The sequence below is a fragment of the Spea bombifrons genome, chromosome 2 (genome assembly GCF_027358695.1).
Source record: "Spea bombifrons isolate aSpeBom1 chromosome 2, aSpeBom1.2.pri, whole genome shotgun sequence".
In the NCBI taxonomy this organism is placed as follows: Eukaryota; Metazoa; Chordata; class Amphibia; order Anura; family Pelobatidae; genus Spea; species Spea bombifrons.
In genome coordinates, this window is record NC_071088.1 from 18,947,559 (window position 1) to 18,974,256 (window position 26,698).

At 39.9% G+C, this 26,698-nt stretch overlaps 1 protein-coding gene across 5 annotated transcripts in view; it reads left to right on the plus strand.

Moving 5' to 3' along the window:
* Nucleotides 1-26,698, plus strand: part of NCOR1 (nuclear receptor corepressor 1) — a 57,789-nt gene that overhangs the window by 24,646 nt on the left and 6,445 nt on the right. For 3 of the 5 annotated variants that reach the window (XM_053456992.1, XM_053456994.1, XM_053456993.1), the window contains exons 16-43: nucleotides 604-884; nucleotides 4,949-5,011; nucleotides 7,595-7,734; nucleotides 8,285-8,411; nucleotides 8,500-9,052; nucleotides 9,196-9,325; nucleotides 9,431-9,632; nucleotides 12,100-12,270; nucleotides 13,439-13,602; nucleotides 14,511-14,625; nucleotides 15,404-15,505; nucleotides 16,083-16,183; nucleotides 16,398-16,569; nucleotides 16,872-17,015; nucleotides 17,132-17,215; nucleotides 17,497-17,744; nucleotides 17,836-18,193; nucleotides 18,439-18,666; nucleotides 19,351-19,560; nucleotides 19,899-20,048; nucleotides 20,236-20,421; nucleotides 20,930-21,092; nucleotides 21,256-21,746; nucleotides 21,909-22,034; nucleotides 22,556-22,683; nucleotides 22,972-23,189; nucleotides 24,122-24,256; nucleotides 24,776-24,918. In XM_053456992.1, the coding sequence (XP_053312967.1) occupies nucleotides 604-884; nucleotides 4,949-5,011; nucleotides 7,595-7,734; nucleotides 8,285-8,411; nucleotides 8,500-9,052; nucleotides 9,196-9,325; nucleotides 9,431-9,632; nucleotides 12,100-12,270; nucleotides 13,439-13,602; nucleotides 14,511-14,625; nucleotides 15,404-15,505; nucleotides 16,083-16,183; nucleotides 16,398-16,569; nucleotides 16,872-17,015; nucleotides 17,132-17,215; nucleotides 17,497-17,744; nucleotides 17,836-18,193; nucleotides 18,439-18,666; nucleotides 19,351-19,560; nucleotides 19,899-20,048; nucleotides 20,236-20,421; nucleotides 20,930-21,092; nucleotides 21,256-21,746; nucleotides 21,909-22,034; nucleotides 22,556-22,683; nucleotides 22,972-23,189; nucleotides 24,122-24,256; nucleotides 24,776-24,918 (5,333 nt within the window). The remainder of the gene's footprint in view (nucleotides 1-603; nucleotides 885-4,948; nucleotides 5,012-7,594; nucleotides 7,735-8,284; nucleotides 8,412-8,499; nucleotides 9,053-9,195; nucleotides 9,326-9,430; nucleotides 9,633-12,099; nucleotides 12,271-13,438; nucleotides 13,603-14,510; nucleotides 14,626-15,403; nucleotides 15,506-16,082; nucleotides 16,184-16,397; nucleotides 16,570-16,871; nucleotides 17,016-17,131; nucleotides 17,216-17,496; nucleotides 17,745-17,835; nucleotides 18,194-18,438; nucleotides 18,667-19,350; nucleotides 19,561-19,898; nucleotides 20,049-20,235; nucleotides 20,422-20,929; nucleotides 21,093-21,255; nucleotides 21,747-21,908; nucleotides 22,035-22,555; nucleotides 22,684-22,971; nucleotides 23,190-24,121; nucleotides 24,257-24,775; nucleotides 24,919-26,698) is intronic. The other 2 variants (XM_053456995.1, XM_053456996.1) reach the window with 2 other exon arrangements.

The following is a 26,698-nucleotide window of genomic DNA, read 5'->3' on the forward strand; positions in this document are numbered from 1 at the left end:
AGCATGTAAAAACTGTGAACTTAGTGGTGTAACAATTTACCTGTGTCCTAATGAAAATCTTAATAAAAATATGTCAAGGGCAGGACTTTCTGTGCGTCTTCCACGTGATATGCTCTCAAGCACTACCTCGGGGATGCTGCAGGGCACGGGTCTATTCACTCTCCCATATGCACACGTGAGGAAAGCTCTTCCATTGATTTTATTGGGAATGTCTTTCTTCAAACTGATTGGATACTTGAAGCTGCTCCTCTTTATCAGGCAATCCTCTTTTAGTGTGTCTTTATGTGTTTTAAACACATAGTAAAGTGTAATCATAGTAAAGTGCTCATTAAGTACTTGAATGTGCTGTCACAGACCTCGAACTGTCCCTTTAATGTTATTGATATTGAAAGTTTTAACCCCTTTTGGACAACATGTTGTCCTTAAACCCATTTATGACAATGCATTTTGAGCCCGTTTGTCATGAAGGGGTTTTAATATTGCTTGCTTTGCTGTGTGTTGGTTGCCGGATATTACCTACTCACGTGTTCCATTGTATCTCCATTCCAGTACCTTCTGAGCTTTGCATTGACTTTTTTGGGCTTTCCTCTTGGCTTTTTTTAGGGAGAGCACCAAAGACAAAATGGAAGTCACAGCAGAAGAAATGGAAGAGAGGGAGCAGTCCACACCTAGAGGTCGTAAAACTGCGAATAGCCAAGGCCGGCGGAAAGGAAGAATTACCAGATCAATGGCAAATGAAGCTGCTGCGAATGCTACACCTAACAGCACCACCACAACGAGCACCACCAGCTCAACACCTGCGTCCGCCACCCCGGCACCGGTAACAGTAGCACCTCCTCCAGAAGAACCACCGCCTCCACCACCCCCTTCACAACAGGAGTCAAGTGAGTAACACGATTTACCAGTTAATAGGAAAGATTCATGCCTTAGACAGAAACGAGCTGAATTGTAACTGCTGCGTAGGGAAACCACATGACAAAAACGCTCTCATACTCTTCGTAATCTCCAGCAAGTATGAGACTCTAACAAAGGCAATAACAGGTTTTTAGGTACTAGAGATGTTGCTGCATGGTTGTTTTGGTATCTGGTCTCGGTGCCTTTTTTCAGACTTTTTCATAAACAGACTTGTGGTTCTTGAGTGATTTTTGTTGTGTTTGATGCATTTTAGATGTTTGTCATATGAGATTGGATAATATAGTTCATTTAACTTGGTGGGATTCAGCTTTTTCTGTTTTTTTGTTGTAACTGGTTGACTAGTTCTTCACCCTTACTAGTAAATTGGTCATACTTAAAATCTACCTGCAGATCTTACATCTTGTGCTCAGATACATAACTTGGACGCCATACACCCTTTTCACGTGTGATCAAATTAATCTTTAGGAAACTGATGCCTCAAAGATTGTAGTCTGCGTATTATATGACATCACATTTGTTTGTGTGTTCAGAAATCTGTAAGGCTTAAGAGTGCAGTCTACTGCGTCATGCTGCATAAATGTATTTAGTACAAGGAGCCTCCTCCCCTGATGTGAAATTTAATTCTCACTTTGCTTTTTTGTATCTTTTCAAGATGCAAGGCCAGGATTTAAAAAGCTGGCGGACTGCTGTAAAATGTACAACATCTTTATAGCTCTTTTTTTATGGATATTTGTTTTCCTTGCTTTTGTTTATAGTAATGGGTTCAGTGCAAACCTTTTGAATCCACTTGAATATTTTTTTTGTGTGCAAATGATAGAGTAGAAGGCAGCGTTGATCTCTATTTAAGTGAACGGCAAACTTAAAATCTTTACCTTAAATTTTTAAGAAAACACGTGTTTAGGAAAGTACATGTTTAGGGGTTGTCATACCCTGGCTCTAAGACTGGACGTGCTGGGACTAAGGGAATGCAGATGGCTTTGCTGGCAGCCATGCTCAACTCTATTGGTGACCCATAAGATACTTTGTGTGTGCTCTTCAGGATTAGTTTGACTTTGTTTATTTTTGTATCATTTTGCTTTTACGTAGTATGGCATTTATATTTGGTACGGTGTGTGCTATGTACGTGTACGTATATATCTCTGAAGTTACCCATCCTATAGGATGTTTTGGATCCATGTATGTGAAAACAAGACATTTTTGGGACACTAACATGCAGTTATAGCTCTCTGAATAAACATGCAGCATATGTCTTTCCTTATAGCTTTGCGTCTGCAAAGACATTGTAAACCGTGTCGCGTAAGACACACTTTTTTGTTCCGGTGATGAGACTTGAAAGATCTCGCCTTCTCTGGGGATTTCATGCTAAGAGTCAACTCCTGCATGACAGTTACTGTTCCCTCTCTTTCAGGGTCTGCTTCCAACCCCAAAAAGACAGGTAAAGGCCAGATTTTCATCAGCCTTCCAGAGTCGACCCTAGGTCTATTATAGAAACTCAAATGGGGAGGTGTTATATTTAGGGATTCTGAAGCATGGTGAGCTTGACAGAGGCCCATTGCTGGACCATGTAGCTGTCACTTTAAAGCACTCAAACGATGCACCATAAACAGGAGCGCTGAAGGAATTGCATTCCTGTTGACCTGGTGCTTGGAGATCTTGTGCTACGAACGGTTCCTCCTAAAGTATTAAGGAAGATTAACCTTGTCTCCCAATTTCTATCTTGAGAGCTGTGCAGCTGATCTTTGTGGTCAGATGGTGTGGTATTATAGTAAAGCCGTCTTCATTCATGGACTTGCAAGATTATCTCTTCTGTACTTTGCCTTGCTTGCCTTGTTAAGTTTACGTTAACCCTTCCCTCCCACCAGTAAAACGCCAGTATATATTGACAAGTAAAATCATTAAAAAAAAAAAAAAACACTGTTCCAGCGGCCCTGGGAGTCCCCAGATCATCTTCATGGGGATGGTCAATCTGAATATACTTTGGTAGATGCTGATGCCATAAAGACTCCTTACAATTAATGAATTATACCTCCTGCACACAGCTAGACATTTTGTGATTATTGATAGTAATATCTATATCTCTAACATAGTTAACGTAACAAACTAGTCGTCAAAGATGTTTTTATTTTGTCTGCTCTACACTTAAGTTAAGTTAGAGATGAGGCTTTTCAATCGGCTCCTATCCCAGGTACCTTTTAAGTACTCTCCTTGCAGATAGTCTATCACTCATAGAGTGGGAGCAGCCATACTCACAATGGGCTCTAGTATGGTTTCATTTTAGCTCTTATATAATTAAGTCATATTACCATTACATATGAGTATCATTCCCACCCGTTGGGTTTGTGTGTGCTGGCCTTGTCTTCCTCGAGATCCGCCTGACGTGTTACAACTGGTGCTGGCATCAGAAAAGCAGATCAATAAAGTTGGGTTCTGCTTTGTGTCATGTGTAATTAGTACACTAAACAAATATATACTTACCTCAGAAAAGATGAGGGAGTGGAAAGGCTGCCCGCGGGCTGCAGCAGGAAGAGGGGAGGAGCAATCAGAAAAAACTTTATTCAGCTCACACTAGGAGCAGACAGCGACTGCAAACCAATCAAGCAACTTGCTTTGCCGTCGGGGAGTAATACTAAAGTACATGCCGGACCGGAGGCTGCCTGATGGCCCTGATTGTTGCGGCTGCGGTCCTGACAGCCTGCTGCTCGCAGATTGCCGCTAGAATGTGTAAGGCAGCCCCAGGAAAGTGACATTTTCCCGGTATGCCTCCAGTCCGGCCCTGACCCTGTCTTCAGTGGGTCGCGACCCACTTTTGGGTTGCGACCCATGAGTTGAGAACCACTGCTGTAGACAATGTACATGCAGCATTAAATCCAGCTAGCTAGAGCATGAGTGATATTCATGCTTTTACACTAGTGTAAAGAATGGATTGTTTTAGGTTGTTAATCAGAAGTACTATGATATTGGATTTTTTTTTTAACTGTTTTGAACTGTCATCATAGCCTGTATCTGTGAGAGGACTTTTAGCTTGTACCACTGGTTTGTTGGTATCACAGATCATCTGTCACAGGTTCTGGTTTGGCTACAAAGGCCCAAAATAGTTTGTGCACGTTAGTTTCTAAGAGAACTTCATGCCTCAGCCATAAAAGTTCCTTTCTAACAATGAATTCCAGAATAAGCGATTGCAACAGATTCTGCTGCTTTCATTGGTCTTCTGCCTTATATTAAATACACAATACACGTGGCCTTGATATGTAGTGTAAGTCTATAATGGGATAACATCTTATATTAAATGGTTAATCAACTTAAATTTGTTCTGAATTAGCCATGGGCTACTTAATTCTACGTACAGAAATAGCCATACACGTACAGAAAAGACCACACCCTTGCCCTGTTCATACCCACACCTTTCTGTGTGGTGTACCATGTTCCTTATCCGTCTTGTTTGTATAGGTCTTGAAGTTCTGTGTATTGGCCAAGATTTATTAATGTTTTTTATTGGAAAATCATTCTTCTAGATTTAATGGACAGGGTTTCTAAGTTGACATAAACTTTTATCACTCTGCCGGATAGTCTATGGAAAATATCTGCTATGAATATCTTGACAGTATATACACACTGCAGTGTCGCAGTTACCCACATGTTCAGTTAGTCTCGCTTGTACATAGTCTTCCATACCATGCTAAAGTAGAAAGTCTTTTAATGAAAGCATACGGTAACTATCATGCAGACCTTTAAGTGCATTCAGACGCTCTTTATTCTTGCATGGAAGACTTTCTATTCAATTGACTTGTCAGTGCTGTTACAACACCCATAATCTTTCATTAGTTTCTCCTTCATCCACTAGCTTGTCTTAAGCTAGCTTGTCGTAATAAGAGCTGACTGCCCCCTCCGTCACAAGCGGTTTCCTCCTTGAATGGCCTTTACGGGGAGTCCTGCACTTAAACGGATAACTAGAGTGTAGGCTTTGTAGGATTGGCGCTCATGATGCAAATCCAGGTCTTTCTTTTTGATGGGATTTGCTGTGTTATGCTTTCAGCTTCGGCAGAGACCGTGGAGACCTCCCGCTGGACCGAAGAAGAAATGGAAGTTGCTAAAAAAGGTAAAGATTTCAAGTTTGGTTTTTGTGGATTTTTTTTTTCACTAAGCCACTAGACTGTCTTATTTTACATAGAAGAGTTTTTGTTTTTTATGTTTGTATTTAAGTGGTCATGCTGTTTGCTTCCCTTCTCTAAGACATGATGACAAGCTATGGTGCTGTATGTGGCTCTGTGAGTTACCTTTAGGTATGTTCCCACTGCGGGGTGACCTTACTAGGGATGTTGGTATGACCCAGGCAGATGGGGTCACATGATTTCCCATTGAATGTAGGCTGCTGTGTATAGTGTATGTGGGTTAGGAGCGGTATATTTTCTTTCATCTTTCACCTCAGGTTTATATGTAGTTGCACTTTACCCCTTAAATAATGAAAAAGCACATGGAAAAAAACTAAGGTTTTAAGCTTAATTAGAAAAAAAAATACTTTGTTCCTCCCAAAAGAAAACTTACATATCTTAAGGGTTCATTCTCTTATCTCATGAATTAATTAAATCAATTAAATTTATTATAAGCTCGATTGATGAGTGGTGATCTAGTGCTGGCCAGCTCCACCGTGTCTTCCTACAGATCTTACATTCATTTGGAACACAGGGCAGTTTACATGAAACTGGTGTCTGTTGTGTATTTATATATAGATACATGCGGCTTTCACATATTGCCCTTCCCGTGGATACATTTATCTCGGTGTTTCGGTATTTGGCATAAAAGCACATGCCTGTTGGTTGGGAGAGTTTTGATTTGTTTCTGTTGGGACCAGGGGTCCAGAAACGTTCTTATTTCGCAGTTGGGTTTTTATTTCCGTTCGTTGCCGTAAAATTTGCACCGTAGTATTTACCATTCCATTTTCACCATTACGTTTGCACTGTTCCACGTTTACTGTCTTATGACTTCATACTCTGCATGTTTGCTTTAGACTTACATGGCTGTAGTAGCAACTTTTGCAACCTATTTTTTTTTCTTGGTGAATCATTTTTTTTTCTCTTTGAATTATTTTGTGCTGTGGTTATTTCTGTTTCCTTTGAGAAAGACAAATAAGTCGTTACCTGGGCTGACTCTTCTAATCTTTGCTAATGCAGTTACACAGTGTCGTAGAACGAATAGCCGGCCCCGGGGAGAGTTTTGGTCTTGTTTGACAAATGACGTTGGTTCATTCCAGGTGAATAGGAGCGCAGTGGGGCGAGGGGCTGCCTGTTAAGATGTTTTACAAATACTATTCCACCGTTCAGTCTTACAGGCAGCCAGCCCTTCCTTTCCCATTCAATATTGTTTTACAAAACCGTTTTCATGTTTTGCATGCCCGAAGTTTGTCATTTTCTATGAAATGTACAAGCGGCATACAGTATGTCCCGTTCAGATCCCACCACCGGCCCTCCTTCTCCATGCATATGGCGTGTGCCATACAGCCGTTTGGGGTCGCCTATTCTTACTGCCGCTCTGCTGCTTGGGTTGAATAATAACTTTTCTGTGTAAATATTTCAATCTGTTGATTCCCATTGAAACATTTTTTTATTCTGGGAAAGCTGTTAATATATTACAATATATTAAAATAAATAAAGCACACATTACTGTACTTTAAAATAGCTTAAAGGTTTCTAGAGAATAAAGGGGGGTTTATTCATTAAGCAGGGGTCACCAGGTGAGTTGGCAGGGCGCTTGGGCTTTCCGCTTCCTAAATTCACTTTACGTTTTGAAAGACCATCCTTTGCCAGAAGTGCTGAGCCGACTCTGCATAATGAAGAATCCAATCGTTGCGGGGACTTTAAAGGGTTATTTCAACCAGTGAGACTTCCGGACAGTCTTCTCAATGATTCAAGCTATTCTTGGGCAGAAACTCAGTAGCAATTTCTCATTAATTCCTTCTTTAGTCAATAACCCCAAAAACCGAAACCATGAATATGATAGAATTAAAAGAATAATGCATTTAAGGAATGGGAAAATTATTTTGCTTAATGCATTTCCTAAATACAAGCATTATGAGGTTTATTCACTGAAGGGACAGTCGCTAGGAGAGTTGTGGTTTCCATTACCAACTTCATTATACAATGTGAAGTCCAACCTGAGTGAGCTCCTGCAGGTAGAACTTGGTTGGCCCTGTATAAGGCATAGTTAAATAGTTGGGTATTAAATTATGCATTGCGCAAGATCAGTGCTAACTTTCATGCTGGACAGACCTGCAGATGTTGGCACTTTAGTGAAATGAGGGAGATAATGAACTCCATTGAATAGCTGTCAAAACAGATTTTTGTAAATGTGCAACGATTTTACAAACACAAGGTCCGGATAGATACTACATCACACACTGAATCCAGCAAAGTGTTTGTATATCCTGCCACGTGCCATTTATCTGGAAAATGTTATTTATCCCCTGCTTCCTTATTAAACATCTGTGACCTTTCTCTTTTATTTTATGTTTTAATTGATGAAAAATAAATACACCATATCCACAATGTACCTTAATGGCCACATGGTGGAGGTTTTTTTTTTTTTTTTTTTTTAATAGACTAACCGTATTTGTACTTAAATATCATTTAACTATTGCCCTGAAGTGCCTGTATGATATCCCATTCATGCTTGTTTGTTTCCCCAGGCTTGGTGGAGCATGGTCGCAACTGGGGGGCAATTGCCAAGATGGTGGGAACAAAAAGTGAATCCCAGTGTAAAAATTTCTACTTCAATTACAAAAGACGCCACAATCTGGACAACCTGCTCCAGGAGCACAAGCAGAAAGTAAGTTAACCGGCTAGGAATGGAAGGATCGCTCTAAAGCATTGGGTTAAAATCAGCCCTGGGACTTTAAGGCAAAGGCCAATAAAACTATATACATGCTATGCTCTTACGCTATTGCATCAAACGCTATTGCGCATTTACACCAAGTTTGGATAGCCCTATGTATTCTTAATCTCTGTGTCATCCTGAAAGCTGCATAGTTCATAATTTTTAAGAGAAAATAATAATTGCAAGTGGCTCTTCGTTTGTTGCTGTGCTGATATACAAGCCGACTTGGGTTTCAGTTATACTTTGATTAAACATAGCTTTAAAACAAAACAAAATCGATACCATGTTTGTTACATTTTTTAGAAAACCCTGTCCAAAGCCGATATTTTTATTTTTATTAATACATTATGCAATGCTGAATATTAATATTGCACACTTTCTTTAATGTTAAGTAAGCAAATGCTTTCCCCCGTTTGTTGCAGTTCTGACTTTTGAGCACTCGTTTTACACTTGTTGTCATTTGAAAATCGTAACATATGTCTTAATTGTAATTATTTTGAAGTCATCCCGGAGACCGCGAGAGGAGCGTGATGTATCGCAGTGCGAAAGCATGGCTTCTACCGTGTCTGCACAGGAGGACGAGGAAAATGAAGGGTCTAATGATGAGGAGAATCCTGACGACAGTGAAGGTACATTCTCTACTTCTGGGCATTTTAGTTAATACCACAACAGCTAATAATGTGACACACAGTGAACATTGTTTTTCTCTTTGCTTAGGTGCTGAAAACAGTTCAGACACTGAAAGTGCGCCATCTCCTTCACCTGTCGAAGGAGCCAAACACCCTGATGATGTGCCAGAAAGAACCACTGCTATATTAAAGGCAGATGCTTGTCAGATTCAAGAGACTGTCAGCAAACCTGTCCCCAGTGCATCCCCCGCCACTACAGCTCATAATGCAAAAAACACAGAAATCCAGTACCCCGATCTACAAGTGAAAGTGGAAATAAACACTGAACCTGAAGAAGCAATGGAACTGGATGAGAGGTGCCAGACTTTGGAAAGTAAACCCACTCCTAATCTCCACATACATACCAAAGCTGAACCCGTAGAGGTTGAATCAAAGGTAGCAGATAATGGCCAAGTGAAAGTAGAGGATGATGCCAAAGACAGAGATGTGGAAAGGCTTAAAGAGAAGATTGATGGTGTAGACATGGAATACGTATCAGCCCAGCTCAATACTCACACGAGACCTGAATCACAGTCAGATAATGACTCCAGTGCAACATGTAGTGCTGACGAGGAGGTAGATGGGGAACCTGACAGGCAAAGGTGAGGAAAGTGGAAAAGGAAGTGATCTGTCTCTTGAAATAAACGTAAAAGTGAAAAGCCTACTCCCTTAATTTAATTATCGTTATTATTAATACATCTGTATAATGCAGACCATTAATGTGTTATGTTTTCTTTACATTTAGAAGTTATTCAATTGAATCAAAACCTTCTTTGTTGAATCCTGCTGGAACTGTTCTAATCCCCCCTACCATGAAACAAGGACCAATGGATCTCCAGCAGTTACACCATCGTGCTGCTGTCATACCACCTATGGTGAGTATTTTTAACCACAAAGGTGATGTTTGCCATACAATACAAGTATTTGCTTTTTGCTTCTCACCTTATTGTGTCCTGATGCATGGGAACTTGTTTTTGTAGGTGTCTTGTAGTCCATGTAATATACCCCCTGGAACAACTGTCCCAGCAAGCAGCTATTCCTTATACCAGCGGCATCTTCAATCTCTACATGAAAACACTTTGCTAGAGGAGCAGAGGCTTAGACAGGAACAGCTTAATTTGGATATCAGGAGATCGGCCAGTCCAGGAAACAGGTCCAAGAGTCCAAATGTCGAATGGGAAGGTAAAAAAATTCTAATCAAATATATTGTTGATAGAAGAATAAAATATTTATAGTTCTATTTTGAACCTACCTTCTATGCATGTCATGGGAGCATAATTCTTCAGATTTTTTCAGTTATTCCTCCCCTTAGGTGGCAGCTGACAGCTCGCATGTTAAGGGCCAGTGAAAAAAAGGGAGAGATTTCAGGAAGCTGGTGATTGTAATTTTCTCTTCTCATTTTATATCGATTTGGGAATTGCACATTTCTAACCCCTTCACGACCAATGATATGCCTAGCACGTCACGGCATTAAATAAGCTTAGGAAGCAATCTGAGATTGCTTTCTTTGCTTAAACGGTGTTGCTGTAATGCCTCAATGTCAAGGCATTCAACAACACAGAAAACTGCAGTAGGTGCCCCGTGTGCCCCCTCCCTGGCGTATTAATTTTCACCATTTACCATATGGCAGTGACTCCAAAAACCCACCCCTGGACGCACGGTGACTGCTTTGGAGTGCATTCACAAACACCATTATGAGTGATTTTGCCATAAGATGGCATTTAAAAATAAGTTCAAAAATATGAAAAAGGGAAAGCTTTTTTTGAGCAAGTGCTAAAATTAACACTTTATCTTCCCAAAAATCCTGGCATGGAAAAAGTTAAAATACTAGCATTTGAAATACCCATGGGGTATTGTATAGGGTAAATTAAATTGGCCTGGTTCAAAGATGTCCCAAAAAGGGCATGGGCGCAGGCTGTCAAAATGACCAGATGTCAAAATGGCATGACCAGATGTCAAAATGGAAAGAAAGAATGAAAGCGCAGCTCCCAACAAACCTATGCATGGGTGTTATTACTGTGCTCAGGGCATATTGCTTAATACATATTGCTTAACAATTTTTTTTTTTAAATAGCAAAACATCCCTCTTGTTCTGGAAAAAGAATCCAATAAATTACTTGTGTGGGTACACTAAATGAAAGAAGAAAATTTACAGCTAAACACGAGCACCGCAAAAATGTTAAAAGAAAAAGAAAGCGCCCAATCCTTAAAGGGTTACACTATCCCTTACTTTAAAGCAAATTATGTTGAAAAGAACAAAAGGCACAGGCAATAGGTATTTTTAAGAATTTATTAAAGGTGAACGTGTAGTTGACCGTTCCTCTTCAAAGGAAGAGGTATTTTACAACATTAAACTATGAACTATTATTACAGGCGGTTTACAAAGCAGAAAAAAGTGCGCTTTTGTGGGATATCAGGTGATGCATGGAAGTCCTTTTTCTTCATCCTCTGTAGTGCTGCATTGCTCTTTTACTACCCATGCTTAGCCCATATAGTTAAAGCATATTTTGTAATAGGTTAAAAAATCCACTACCTTCTCTAAAAGTATCAAGGCCTGATCCAGCCTAAGCTGGACTCCTTCCAGGTTGTTCGAATTATTGGCAGCAGATCATGTGCACATCTTTGGTTATTTACTTCAAGGCCAACTGCTAAGTAATGGTTGCTCTTACCCAAGGTCGCAGACCTGCTGACAGTCACGCATTTAGCACTCAATTATTTGCCTGTCCATGTAAATGTTCATATAGTTTAGCTGATAATTATTGCAAGGGCTTGTTGTACTTTGATTATTAGGAGGCTTCACCATAAATCTTTACTTAATCTTCAGTCACAAAGTACCCTAAGTAAAATAAGTGTTTTATACACTGGCTGTAGGGTTATAAATTGTTTCTGTAAGAATGATCTGTCATCATATACTAGAAGTTGTTCCTTACAACAAGAATTACCGCAATCGTAACAATGACAGACGTGTTGTATCCCATTTATACGATTGATGTAAAGTTAATGGCAGATAAGAGCTAACTCATCCGAATTAGCCTGCCTGGTTTTTTTTTGTACCTGTTTTAAGACATCAAACTTTACTTAGCCTTTTCTTATAGCAAAATACATATCCCATTGAAGTTTTCATGAATCCATCCACTGTATTAACTGCTTCTGCGAGAAGCCCGTTTCATTTATCCGCTTTAATCATGTTGAAGAAATGCTTTCTTATTTAGCTCTAAATGTCTAGTTACAGCCTTTGGCTTCTTGCCCTGGCACTTCTCCCCTGTAAATACATTCTTCACTTTTCCTTTGCCTTATTCACTTGGCTGTCATATGCTTTAGTGGGATAGTGTTCATAAAGCCGTTAACCAGAATACAGCTAAGTAAACCATTGTGTTTACTTGTGCAACAGTTTAATCAAACAAGTTGTTAAAGTGAACGTGCATAAAATTGTTCTGATTGGAGGGGTCATATATACATGTTCTGTATGGCAACAGGTTTTGGTTTAACCAAATGAAGAGTTTTGTTAATTTAGAGTGTATATAGTGTTTTGCAGATATTTACATGTTTGTTCCGCATAGTGCTTTGTGTGTGTTGCTTCGTATTGTGTCACAAAGCGTAAGCCTCCCTATTCAAAATAATAATTGTATTATTTGACTATGTTTGGCAGGGAAATCTGTCTATATGCCGTATGCTGCAGAAGTTAAGCGTGCACTGGAGCATGAAGCACAAATGCAAAACGCTGCAAGATCTGTTTCACCGTACCGGCTGTCTCCGAGAGATGTCAGCAAAGCCTCCTCTCAAGTGGATATGAATCCTGTTCGCTACTGCGTCCCTCCAGGTATTCTCTTTAAACTGTTTGCCCATCCTTTTTTACATTTGTTTTCCATAATGTCGCTGTATCTGATCCATCTCTGTTGCACGCGTTGCGCCCCTCTGCCCAGACTTTACTAATAACATAAGGAACGTTTTTTTTTTTTTTTTTTAGTCTATATCGAGAACCTGTTGTTCTGTTTGGGCTCCCTGTAATAAGCAAATGAGCTCTCTGTCTGTCAGTTTTGCTTATTTTCCCCAGAACATTAAAGCAATAGCTACCTCTGTGGGGAAGAGACAGCTGTTGATTTGGTCCTGAGGAAAAAAAAATATAGGTTTCCCTAAATAAAGTGTAAGCTGGTTTTATGGTGGTTGCTTTAATCTAACATTGGCAAAACTTTAAAGGTTGGCCCAGGTCTCCCAGAAAGAAAACTCAATTGGTGGCTTTAATCAATGAATCTAGTTATTCTAAAAGCTGTAGCAGCGACAGTTCTTTTATCTTATCCGCATGTGTTTGGAAGTAGTCGAATTATAAGATACTATTATGTAGACCTGAAACAACGAATCGATAAAATCGATAATAATCGATAACGGGAATCATCGATAACGATTTCCGTTATCGATTAATCGAGTGATCGATTCGTCGATCACTTACCTCCGCCGGCGTTCCCCCGTTTCTGCTGCAGAGCTCTGTAGTGTCTGTCTGCTGGAAGTTACGTAATGACGGATGTGACGCGCGTGTACGATGAAGATTTGAATAAAGTTTTGCGGTTGCACGTTGTAAGTGGAATGATTCGGTAGCGGAGGTACGTATGGAGAGAGAGAGAGAGAGAGAGAGAGAGAGAGAGAGAAGAGAGAGAGAGAGAGAGAGAGAGAGAGAAGAGAGAGAGAGAGAGAGAGAGAGAGAGAGAGAGAGAGAGAGAGAGAGAGAGAGAGAGAGAGAGAGAGAGAGAGAGAGAGAGAGAGAGAGAGAGAATATGATTGCCGGGTGGGAACTGATGGGGCAGTGGGTGGGTGCGGGTTTTATTTAATATTTTTTATCCGATTAATCGATTAATCGACAAAATAATCGGCCGATTAATCGATTATTAAAATAATCGTTAGTTGCAGCCCTACTATTATGTAAACCGTAGTGACGGTAAGTTTATTGTACTTTCAAAGTTGGATGATAGTAACAATTGTACACCTTGTTTTAGTCCTACTGCCTGCTCCACATCAGGTTATAACGTCTCTATCCGAAGGATCTCGCCTCGCTGTGACGCGCCCAACCCGTCCACCACCCCCACTTATTCCATCAGCAAAAACATCAGCAAACCCCTCTGACAAGCCATCGTTCATTGTAGGGGGTTCTATATCACAGGTAGGATACTATATCTCTTTGACACTAACCCTTTATCATTGGTTGGTACTCTTTTTGTATATATTTGAATTGGCTAAGAGCTGGAGGCCACCTATTCTTTAACAGACTGTAATGCCAGCCGTCTGTCTGTTTTCTAGCACATGGGTAAAAAATGTATTCTACAAGAAATATGGGGCTGGTGTTATGGAGAGCAACGCTGAGTTTATTGGATGGTCCCTCAACGAATTTAAATTAATCAATCTGCTTTCACGGTGCACTGTGAGGGACAAACTCATTAGGCTTGGTCCCTCACGCTGTTTGTGTGATGAAATGTTTAAACTTCCCTACAAATTCATGATCCAGTGATGTCATCAAAGCACCTTATTACAGCGGGAACAGCAGCCACTACCCACAATCACTGATCACTCTATGAAAAAAATTTTTGTCAAAGAAGTCACTTCCAACTGAGAAAATCGGTAACATTATAACTCCTGCTATCACTGAAAGCTATGAGTTCAAAGTTAGAGCAGAAAGAAATAACCGGTTAACTTATATTTAATCTGACAAAGATGGTCACAGTGCTTATAAAAAAAAAATAGTGGTAAAAACATTCTTTGAAGAAACCCTGCTTGGATGCTCTTCATGTTCCACCAACTTGGTGGGGTCTGGTCATATAACATAACAAAAAAACTTTAGTTTCTCTTCTTCGTGCAAGATGCCTTGTTAACCCCTAAACATGACAAGTGAATTAAAAATAAATAAATCCCTGAAACAGGGAATGGAACCACAGACATGGCGAATACATCACATTACCCTGTTTCCCTTTAAAACGCCTTAATTTGGATCCAGGCTGATGTGTTTTGAATGTATCACTCTGTCTGCATGCATTTCTTCTTGCATTTTCTAACTGCATGTGTATCTTCCTTCAGGGAACGCCTGGAACATATTTAACTTCTCTCAGCCAGCAGCCCTACAGCCAAGAGCCAGTGAAGTCCTCTGTGGGCTCCATCGGACTGCCGAGGCAACAGGAATCTACTAAAGCTGGTAGGTCCTGGACATGTTTTCACAATGTCAGGCAGTGACTTTGAATCCATGGTTCTGTCTCCTCTCTGGGTACTCACACTATCAACGAGTATCAATCGCCCTAATAATTGAGGAAATGGCTAAATTAACATTAAGTGTGGCTTTAATCTTCCTGATGTGAACTGGCAAACCAACGTAGCCAGTTATTCCAGGGGTTGAGATATTCTAAACTCCCTACCGAAATGTTCTTTAACTGGTTGAGGAGCCAACACATAAGAAGGCCATATTGGGTATAGTGTTCGCAAATGGAGATTTGGTATCGGATATTACTGTAGGTGAACGTTTTGGATCTAGTGATCATCAGTTCATGTGGTTTAATTTAAGAACACTGACTAAATCACACCACACACGAACAAACGTTTAAGATTTTAGAAAAGCAGACTTTAAAGGAGTCATTATCATACTGGAGAAATTGGATTTTTAAAAGTGGAATTACTGAGAATTGTTTTCGGCGTGTCAGTAAATGCAAACAGTTGAAGAAACCACTGTAGTTCTCTGCGGAAGAAAATGTTTTTTTAGATGCATAAATGAGTGACATCAGATTTATTCTTTTCTTTTCACAATGCATTGTATATAATCACATAAAAAGCTAACAAACCAGCCCCGTGTCCTTGCCCAGCATCCACCACAGAGCATATATATACCATATAGCAGTTGGCTAAGTAAGATACTTTTTTGGGAAAGCTTGTTTCAGTTCTTTCCATGCGGTTTTCCTTCATATATTGTTTTTCCTTTCCAGGGTCTGTGACTTACATTAAACAGGAGGAGTTTTCTCCCAGAGGTCAGAGTTCCCAACCAGAGGGTCTCCTGGTCAGGGCACAGCATGAAGGTGTTGTCAGAGGTACAGAGACTGGCATATAACCATATGTGTCTGTATTACATATTAATATTGTTTTCAGTGCCAGTGAAATGCTACTGAAACTTTGTATTGTATTGTGTATTCTACTTATCTCTGGCATTTTGAAGATTAAAAATTAGAATTCTCCCCTTGAAGTCACTGAAGCAGAACCCCATTCATTTGTATACTAGAGTGTTTAGAAAAGCATACATGTTGTGCTGGTACTCCCTTTGGTTTTCAATCAGTGTTTGCTCCTATTTTTTATAGAGGCAAATGGAGGCATTACATGTGACAGAGGTCTTATATTCTAACTCCTATAACAGCACAGGTTTCCATGCAAAATAAACTCAATCTGCATTTAACATCAAAATAGGACTGGAGGGCTAATTTTAAAATTTCTCACTAAATAATAATAATAATAATCAGTCAAATTGACCACATGCATTCCTCCTTATATAGAATGGTCATTCTTGAATTCCGAAAGCTGTTCTTTTTTTGGAGGAGTAAAAGCACTGGGTGCAATGAACATTCTACATGTTATGATCTGAAAGTTAGTAGTAACTACCTTATTGTTGGACAGGTACTATATCTGCACTTCAGGAGGGGAGCATCACTAGAGGCACCCCAGCGGCCAAACTTCCCATGGAAACCATTTCCACCCTGCGAGGATCCATTACTCAGGTATGCTCAAGGTCACGCTTGGCAAAGATGTGGTCTTTGTGCATCCTCTACAGCATAACCTTTCAGCAAAATGCAATCACACAGCAAATGTGTTTTGTTTTTCTAACCAATATGCTAGATCAATTCACTAAGCTCTGTTAGTGGTTTTAATCAGCAATCATGGATATTTTAGGTGTTTCTCCAATTTACTTGGTTTGTTTGTTTGTCCTTGTAGGGTACACCAGCTCTGTCACAGTCTGGTATTGCTGCTGACGTCTTGCTAAAGACAACCATCACCAGATTGGCAACAGAAGACATCAACAGTCCAGAGAAATGCAGAGAAGAATCATCTGCTAAAGGCCACGTGATCTATGAAGGAAAGAGTGGGCACATCGTATCGTATGACAGTAAGTGAATTGCTGTGTTTGACTTTCTAATTTTGCAGAGCGGGTTGTGCCATTCTTGAAAATCTACATTTGTTTTAGATTATCTTAAAAACTTCTAATAGAAGTCTGTCTGTATTTTATGAATAACCACTTTGCTAAATGGGAGTTCAAACAATCTTGCAGCCATTATACAACAAATATGTATGTATTGTAATGGGGTAGTAGTGGTGAAGTCAATATGACAAACATATATAAGGCCAATTTATAAAGTGTATGGTAATATGTGCATGAATCATCCTTTCCATTATTACTGAAATTTTAAGCTGCCATGAAGAATATCCGTGATGGCACAAGGAGTCCAAGGACAGTTTCAGAGGCAACGCTAAAGAGAACATATGATGCAATGGAAGGAAACATAAAGCAGAACATTTCTGTAAGGGAATCTCCTATATCAACACCTATGGAAGGTATGGCAAGAAATATTTCAGATTTTGGTATATAGCGATAAGCAATATTGGTTTAGTTTTCTAAAAGTAGTGCTAGTGGGCTACTGTTTTTTATTATCAAATCTGTCTTTTCATAGGACTGATATGTCGTACGTTACCAAAGGGAAGCACACATGCAGAGCTCAAAGACAGGGCGCTCTTGACTGGGTCAATCATGCAAGGTAAATCATGTTTTAACTGTGAGACATTTTATAGTATTGGTTTCAAAATGTAATTTGCACCTGGCCAGAATGGGTGTTATGTATAAAAAGTGGCAATGATGCAAAGTTTGAAAAGCTTATTATAGCGACGAGGAATACTCCAATTAAAATAAATAAATAAATCACCTGTTCTAGTGGAAAGGCCACCTACCAAAGTTTGGACCTACATCATATTTCGATCAAAACTCCCAATGTTTGCATAGGTATATGTTTTTACATTTATTTTTCTATTTTCCCGTAAGGTACCCCTAGGGCAACAGCTGAAAACTTTGAGGAAGGTCTTAAGTATGCAAAGCAAATAAAACGCGAAAGTCCTTCTATTAGGCCTTATGAAGGAGCCATCACCAAGGGCAAACCTTATGAAGGAGTCACCACAATCAAAGAGATGGGCCGGTCCATTCATGAAATCCCTAGACAAGATCTCATCGGTCAGGAACATAGAAAAACTCCTGAAAGTTCAAGAACGATAATGGAAGGTTCCATATCACAGGTATTAGATGTGTAGGCATTAGATTTTGTGCCCATGTCTATATTTATATACATTGATTTGTGACATTTGTCATTTTTTATTCTGTGAACAGGGCACACCAATAAAATATGAGAGCACTTCTGGTCAGTCTGCTATTAAACACAATGTGAAGTCATTGATAACAGGTCCTAGCAATCTTTCTCGGGGCGTATCTCAGATGGACATTATGCCAGAGAATTTAAAGGTGGTGGAACGCTCAAAATACGAAGACCCTAAGTCATCAGATTCCATCCGGTCACGTCACACGTCCGTTGTGAGCTCAGGCACATCTGTGCTCAGATCCACTCTCCACGAGTCTTCAAAATCTCAGCTGAGCCCTGGGATTTATGAGGATTCCAATGCAAGAAGGACACCTGTCAACTACCCTAGTCCAATGTCCAGAAGTTCACCAATGGCACGTTCTACAGAAGGTAAGCTCACAAAGTATTTTGTTTTTAATGAGGTCAATAAAGTTTTTCTCTTTTTCAGGTCATAAAATGGCATTTTAAAATGGATGTGGATTCTCTGTGGAAGATGCATATTACTAAACTCCATCAGTTAGAGAATTTTTTTGAGGCACTGATCTGTCTGTCACAGGCATTATCTTTCAGGATATGTTTCTTGGTTTTTGGTCATGTCTACTGTCTTCTCGCACTAACAGTGTTGCCGGTTTCAGGTGGGCATACTCCAGGGAAGTCTTCCAGTCATGAAAGAAAAAGCACTTTGACACCCACTCAAAGAGAGAGTATTGTAGTGAAGTCCCCAGTCCCAGGTGTGGACCCTTCAGCAGCACACAGTCCTTTTGACCCTCACCTCCGAGGTGGAACACCTGGTGAAGTTTACAGAGCCCACCTGCCACCACATCTGGATCCTGCTTTACAGTTCCACAGGGCCTTGGATCCAGGTATGACAGATATATTTAAAATTAAGTATTTAGAAATGTCCTGAGGCAGGAGGGAGCTGAAACTTAGATTTCTGTTACAGTAATATTTACAATACGCTTGTAACTAAAAATATGGGACGTTAGCCTGCCAAGATTCAGGGTTAGTGGTAGAAGAAGGTGGATTGTATTAAACTGCTAACTTAGAAAAGCTAAACTCCTAATTGCATTAAAGGTCAAAAAACCCCTTCTCTGGGGAGATTTCTAATCAAATATCAAAATGGTTGCATATATGGGCGTATACTGAACATGCCTATTTTTGTCGACAGTATTTTTAAAGATTAGTTCTGTTTCTATATTTTTATTTTTCTTTAAGTCCACATTTCTCATTTGGTATCTGCATTGCTCATTAGAAATACTTTTTGCATCCTGCGTTATGCTGATTATATATGGAGGCTGATTATAGAACATACACGATGCAAAATGTAAGATGGCTAATTTCATTGAAATTGAGACACTCCCGAGCAGGCTATTAATAGAGTTGTTCTCAAATCCTTTTTGTATGTAGCTAAACAAATGAATTGTTCTAAAGAATTACTTAACACTTTAAATCAAAGCAAATTGATAAAGCATTTCTGCATGTTCCAAACTTTGATTAAAAGGTTGCTGCTGAAATAACATATTCATCCCCCAACTCTCTATTCTCAGCTGCAGCAGCTTACTTGTTCCAAAGGCAGCTGTCACCCACTCCTGGTTATCCAAGCCAGTACCAGTTGTATGCTATGGAGAACACGCGCCAGACCATCTTAAATGACTACATCACTTCCCAGCAAATGCAGGTTAATTTGAGACCAGACATTGGCAGAGGACTTTCACCCCGAGACCAGGGACTAACAATTCCGTACCCAGGACCAAGAGGTTTGTTACAACAGCTATTAAAGCTTAGTCATGTGACTTGTTTGCCTCGGTTACCATCTTATTTACTATTTAAATCAGACTTGCCTAACTCTTTGATTCTGGGCTCACTTAGCTGCCCACAGTCATGCTCCCAAAGAGGTCTATGCATGCATGTGTCGAGCTGTAGCAAAACCTCATTGTGATCATGTCTGTATGTGTATCATTAGATCGCCGTGAAACGCGCACATATATTATGTTAGCCCTTAAGAAAATTACTGTACATTAAGCTGTGAGCACACAAATGTTCACTTAACTTTCAGACATGGAGTGCATTCAAATTCTTATTTCATTTCAATTAGGTATTATCGACCTAACAAACATGCCTCCAACAATCCTGGTCCCTCATCCTGGAGGAACAAGCACTCCACCAATGGACAGAATCACATACTTACCTGGAACGCAACTTGCTTTCCCTCCCAGGCCTTACAATCCAGCTTCCTTGTCTCCAGGTATTTCACTTATATTTATAAATACTGCTGTAATGTCTTAGCCTTGTGGGTTACTGACTCATGCCTTTAATTACTGAAAAAAACATATTGTTCTCTGCTGCATTTTTGTGCTGATGTGCCACCTTTTCACATGTCACAAAATAAGCAAGTATAATAACTACTTATACAGTCCATCCATCCTATTTAGCAGCTGCAAGCTCTGCCAACGCTGAGCGGGAGAGGGAACGTGAAAGAGAACGGGAACGGGAGCGGGAGCGAGAGAGAGAGAAGGAGCAGCGGGAAAGAGATCGGGAACGCGAGAAGGATCGTGAAAGAGAGCGAGAAAGACATGCAGCAGCTGTAGCTGCGCAGAATGAACATTACCTGCGTCCTGGTAAGTGGCTATTTTCTACAGACTGAATTTTTGCACACATTATTGTGACTCCTTATGGGGATGGGGGAGGAAGGAGAGAGAAAGAGAGAAAAAAAAAAATTAAAAAAAATTAAAAAGGGGAAGGAGGAAAGAGCGAGAAGAAGAAAGCTGTAGAAGAGAGAGAAGAAGCCAAAAGGTGATCAGGATGCCAGAGCTTTTTAAAGCATATGTGAACTCAGCAGGGTCCAAGCTTCTTTGTTCCATCCATGTTATAACCAACCCATTTGGCCATTTTCCCAGATATAAATATCACACCAATTAAGACTTGCACTATCTTTTAAGAAAATAAGTGTTTACCATTTTCATGTCATAGTAAAGGTTTCATTTTAGATACACTCTGTTTAAGGATATTATGACTTTATACTCGCGCACCTAGTGTGTACAGTCTGATCGGTGTTCCCCGTCAGCTATTCATATTGTCTGCAGTTGTTGTGCCCTCTATCTCACTGATGAGTGTTTCCATCTACAGTGACAGATCAGCCTGGCAGGCCGAGTAGCCATGGCTATGTGCGTTCCCCCTCACCCTCGGTCAGAGGACAGGAGAGCATAATACAGCAGCGTCCCAGCATATTCCAAGGAACAAATGGCAAAAGCGTCATTACGCAGCTGGATCCTTCTCAGCTGCGGTCTATGTAAGTATTCGCTATAATAACTGGTCAGCCATTCATGTTTTGTCTGTAGACTGTTGTTATTATGTATTTGTTTAGGGAACTAAAGTATCCATCATACACCCGAGAGTATGCCACCAAATTATTACTTTCAGCTTTGGTTTCTAATGTTACTTTGCTTCTTCAGTTCTCACACTTCGGGAACACCCTCCATTACCCAGGGAACACAGAACTCCCATTACAACACGGCTGCCGATGCACTTGCAGCCCTGGTGGATGCGGCTGCTTCTGCTCCACAGATGGAGGTTGCCAAGCCAAAAGAGAGCAAACACGAGTCCATGAGGTCCCAAGAGAACATGGTCAGACGCGCAGCACTGGAACAACAGCAGCAGCAGCAGCAGCAGCAAATGGAGTCTGAGCGGAGGATGGTGCAAAGCCCCTATACTTCCAGCTTTTCCAGCAGCAAGCCACAGAGCCAAGCTTCCCCGGCTGTTTATTCTGAAGCAGGCAAAGACAAACCTGCTCACACCAAATTACGATATGTGGAGGAATTAATGACAAGAGGAAAGACTACTATCACAGCAGCCAATTTTATTGATGTGATCATCACTCAACAGATTGCCTCTGATAAAGATGCTCGAGAGAGAAGTACACAGAGCTCCGATTCAGCCAGCAGCTGTAAGTGATGAAAACATTAACAAAAGTTTTATTGTGTGTCTCTTGGTGAACTGGAAAAAAAAATCCTGGAGGTTTGCTTTGTTCTGTTAAAAGCTATGTAGAAAAGCATCAGTTGCTGCTTTTGTGTCATTGTTAGTTTTAACGTTAAATATTAATTTGCAGTGTCTTCCCATCGCTATGAAGCTCCAAGAGACACAATAGAGGTGATCAGCCCAGCAAACTCACCTGTGCCGGTTAAGGAAAAAGAATCCTATCCCCAGGAGATTCCTAAATCAAGCCAGCCTGAAAGTAAGTGGATTATAATTTCTGTACATCTCCTTGGAACAAAAATGCTAAATCCCAAATCATCGTTAAAAACCAGACATCTTAAATTCCAGTACTGACGATAGTTACATTATTTATCCTTGGGGCCAATATTAGTAATTGAACGTTTGGTTAATTCATAGGGCATAGAATGACCTTTGCAAAGTCTTCTTGATGAAGAAAATATATTGTAAATCAAATTTGTAGTGCAGTATATAACTTCCGTATAAAGGCTATACCAGCATTCTTTTATCTGATCTCTGCCAGCTTAAACAAGGTGGTGTTGAGTGTTCTGTATCTTCTTTGTTTGATAATTTGATAGTCAACAAAACTACATATATGTGCGGAAAGAAGAACTGTGGATATGCTACAGTAGTATTTCTCTTCTCCAGTCATTGCTAATTTTGTTGAGCCAGACCAGGGGGAATGAATGAATGGCATGTAACTTAAAATGATGTGATATTTTAGGTTGGAATTTATGTGATGTAAATTGTTTTCTGGTGCAGGTGAAAGTTCACGACAATATGAAGGACAAGCTGGCCGGTACCGAACGCAGCAAGAGTCCCCATCTCCACAGCAGCCGGCACATGTTCCCCAAACTCACAGGCTGATTACACTAGCTGATCACATCTGTGTAAGTGTCTACCATCTGATCTCTGAGACATGCAATTATTTCTGAAAACTTGTCTGCGTTTTCTTAAACTGAAGTGTAAAAACGCCTTTTAAGCATATTTTTACTGCTTTAAGAAAAAAGTTAAGAGAATAACGAGAAACAAAACGAGAAATGTTATGTGGATCGCTAAGTGCCATCTCCTACGCTGATTTTGTGGCACATTACAGCATCCTTATAACTTTTAAGGTTAATTAAACGGGAAAGTTCCCGTATTAAATACTATAATCTTGTAAATCCTCTTTTTTTCAGCATATTATCACTCAAGACTTTGCTAGAAATCAGTCTGCAACTCAGACGTCACAGCAGCCGCCCACATCGACATTCCAGAACAGTGCCCCCTCACCCGCTCCCGTCCGATCCAAGCCATCCAACAGATTCAGCCCCGAAACGCAGGTCCAGTCTGTGCACCATCAGCGACCTGCCTCAAGGGTGTCACCCGAAAGCATACCTGAAAAGCCCAGGGGAAGGTAATGGCTCTTGTGTGTTATCATGGTTAAATGTGTGCATGGAGATGCTTGGAGGAATGTAAGGTTTATAGGAGGTTTGGAAAAAAGCCCCTGTGGCTTAGACTACAGAGCAATAGATCAGCCAGGATATCCTGCACCCCGGGAAACATGGGCAACCAAACGGATGTATTAAGAGACAGCAGCCTTATGCCAGAGGGAATCTGAGCCATGACCTGGTAGATCTAGTAACGATACCTCATGATTATTTCCTCATGACCCTTATCTAGTGCAATGAAAACAATCCTCAGAATCCTATCAAAGACAGAGACTCTCAATTAATATCTGTGAAGTTGCTGTCTTATAGTGTTTTACTGGGTTACTTCTTAGTGATAATAAAATGTTCAAGGGCAGTGGTCTAGGTTTTAAGGGGTCCTTATCCCAAAGATGAATTGGGGACCCACCTTTCACACAGGAGATAAAAAGAATAATTCTGCAAACACTAAGGAGCTTACTATTTATGACCTTGGAAGCATTTGTAAGAAAAATTGGAGATATTACTTAAATGGCATCTGCATCATTTACTAGACCACTGGGGCCCTAAGCAGCTGCTTAATGTGACTCTATGGGGGCCACTCCTGGGCCATGGTAGCCAGAAAGTAGTAGAGTTACTGAATTAAAATTGAATTGTGGGAGCCGACGTTCAACAATTGCTTCGGTGCTATCTCTTGTGTCAGAGCAATTCTTTCCTTATTGAAATAAATCTATATGACAGGTTTACAATAATGTTTTAAGCATTTATAAAGTGTATGTTAAGATTGAAGCCATAAAAAGTTATTTTTGGTGCTTAATAAGGTCAACCTTTACATTTGTTATACAAATAGCTCAGTTAGGGGTTAAAAGAAAACCTTACGCTGCTATGGGTGTTGTAATGTCACTCTGTATTTTAAATGCAGGCCTGGAAAATCCCCAGATAGAGGGCATGTCACCGAGCCATATGAGCCCATATCACCCCCACAAGCCCCGATTATACATTCAAAGCAAGACAATATGTTATTACTGTCCCAAAGACCAGAACCTGCTGAGCAGAGGTAGGTTTGCAGAAAATTAAGTGTATGTCAAATTGTTTTCTAGTAAAACTTTTAGAACTTTTTTGTTGGTTCAGTATAGAAAAAAATGTAACGTTGCTTACTATTTGGGAATCTAGGAGGTCTCTTCAGATGGAACATGTGTTTGAAATTGTTTGTAACTTTAAATATTTTTTCTGTGGCATCCGGCTCAACTAAAGAGTCTAGTAGCAATGTGCAATTCAGAGTTGCCAAACTCAAGGTCCTGAGGACTGTAAATAGGCCATAATGTTTGCATATCTCTGCTTGAGCATAGCCAGCCCGGCTGAAATGGTTAAAACTGAAATGAATTCACGTGTTAAAATGCAGGTATAAAGAGCAGCCATTGGCATCTGGGGGTTAGTGTCCCTCATGGTGTTAGGAAAATAAAGAATGATATGATATATACCGTCTGTGTAACTAAGATGCAGTGTTTGTGAACAGTTCCTGAGTAAGGACATGGCTCTCATTTTCTGCTTTGCTCTGTGTCCACATTCAATGCAGGACTGACTCGCGCTCTCCTGGAAATATCAATTACCTCCCTGCCTTCTTCACCAAATTGGAAAACACCTCACCAATGGTGATGTTTAAGAAGCAAGAGATTTTTCGTAAGTTAAACTCTTCTGGTGGCGGTGACTCTGACATGGGTAAGTGGGGCCTATCGTTTCCCTCTCTGAATTCTAATCTTTATTACAGCTTCACAAATCCTGTGATTTTATTTTTTTATGTCGAGGCATAAAACTGATTGCCAAGTCAGTACGTTTTCAAAAAGCCGAATTGCACTGTAGCTTGTGATAATTAACCATTTAATGACCAAAGCATTTGCATTTTCGTGTCAGCTCCCTGATTTAGCTGTGCATTATGAACGGCCATCCTATGTAGCTTTTTTCTGTATTACATCTTGAATTGATGAGATGACTTTTAATACCCTCTCCCCATTAATTATGCATTATAGCCCTTCTTGCAGGAGCAGCTTTCTGGGTGCTGCTGTTATAGTGAAGTTCAGAAGATTCTGTTTTTCAATTAGTTGTATAACAGACAAAGGCTTAGTTTTTTTTATTGTGTGAACACCTTACTTTTTTTCTGCATTAATACTTTGAAAATGTTCTTGTGTGATAAAGGGTTGTCTATAATATGTCTATAATATGCACGTAAACTTGGCAGGAATGATGTTCTGTAATTTAGCAAATAACTTTGTAGAATATAGTTTGTATGTTAGAGAACATGCGAAAATCAGGCATTGAGCACAGATTTGTCTTTATATAGAAAGCTTAACACCTTAACGACTAATGACGGACCAGGCACATTGCACAAAAAAGGGCCATTGAATGACCAATGACGCACTGACACATTATGACATTAAACAAACAAGCTTAGAAAGTGATTAAGATTTTAAGAGTTTAGGAGGCGATTCCCAAATGTGGCCTTTAACCCCCAAACAACCAGACACAAACCCATGCATGGGGGGGGTGTCACTGTACTCGGGAGATGTTGCTGAACACATATTGGGGTGCTGTTTGGCAGTGATATATACCAGGCGTTGTAAATTTACACCTAAAGTACAATTTGTGTGATAAGAAACACAAAATAAATTACTACCACAAGGTTTGACAAATGGTGGTAGTAGAATTGGTGCATAGAAAGAGTTAAAATAGCAGCATTTGAAATACCTTGAGGTGTCTAGTTTTCAAAAATATATGGTTTGATGGGGTAAACTGCATTAACCTGCTTTAAAGATACCTGAAATAGCACATGGGGCAGAATGACCAGATTTGGAAAAGAATGGCTTTGAAATAGCAAAACACTACTTATTGTCCAATAACTTGCACAAAATACAAATAAAAACATTAGATATTTCTAAACTCTGGACAAATAGTAGAATCTATTTAGCAGGTTTTTTCATTAGCTTTTTTTAGATGAGTAAAAGATTTTTCAAATAAAAGTGAGATTTTTTTTTTTTACATTTTTCATATTTTTTATAGGTAATTAGATGATACGATCAAAAAATAGTATCTGAAGAAAACCGTTTTTGTCCTGGAAAAAAAAACAATTATGTAATTTGTGTGGGTACACTAAATAGGAGAGGTGAAAATTACATTATAGGAGAAAAAACCCATTACATCAGTGTTTGATCAGGTCCTATAGAGAGGAAAGCTTTCTGTCTATCCCATGCCTGTTTAAATTCCCTTACTATATCAGCTGCCACCACTTCTGCTGGGACACTGTTCCATTTATCTATTACCCTTTGTTTAAAGTAGAACTTCCTTACATCACATCTAAGCCTCAGACCCTCTAGTTTTAGACCATGACCTCTTGTCCTAACATTGCTCCTCCTTTCAAATAAGCTTGCCTCCTGCTAATTTCTGTCCTGCAAACCACTGACCATTTTTGTATCTCTCCTTTGAACATAACATTGTGTGAAACTAT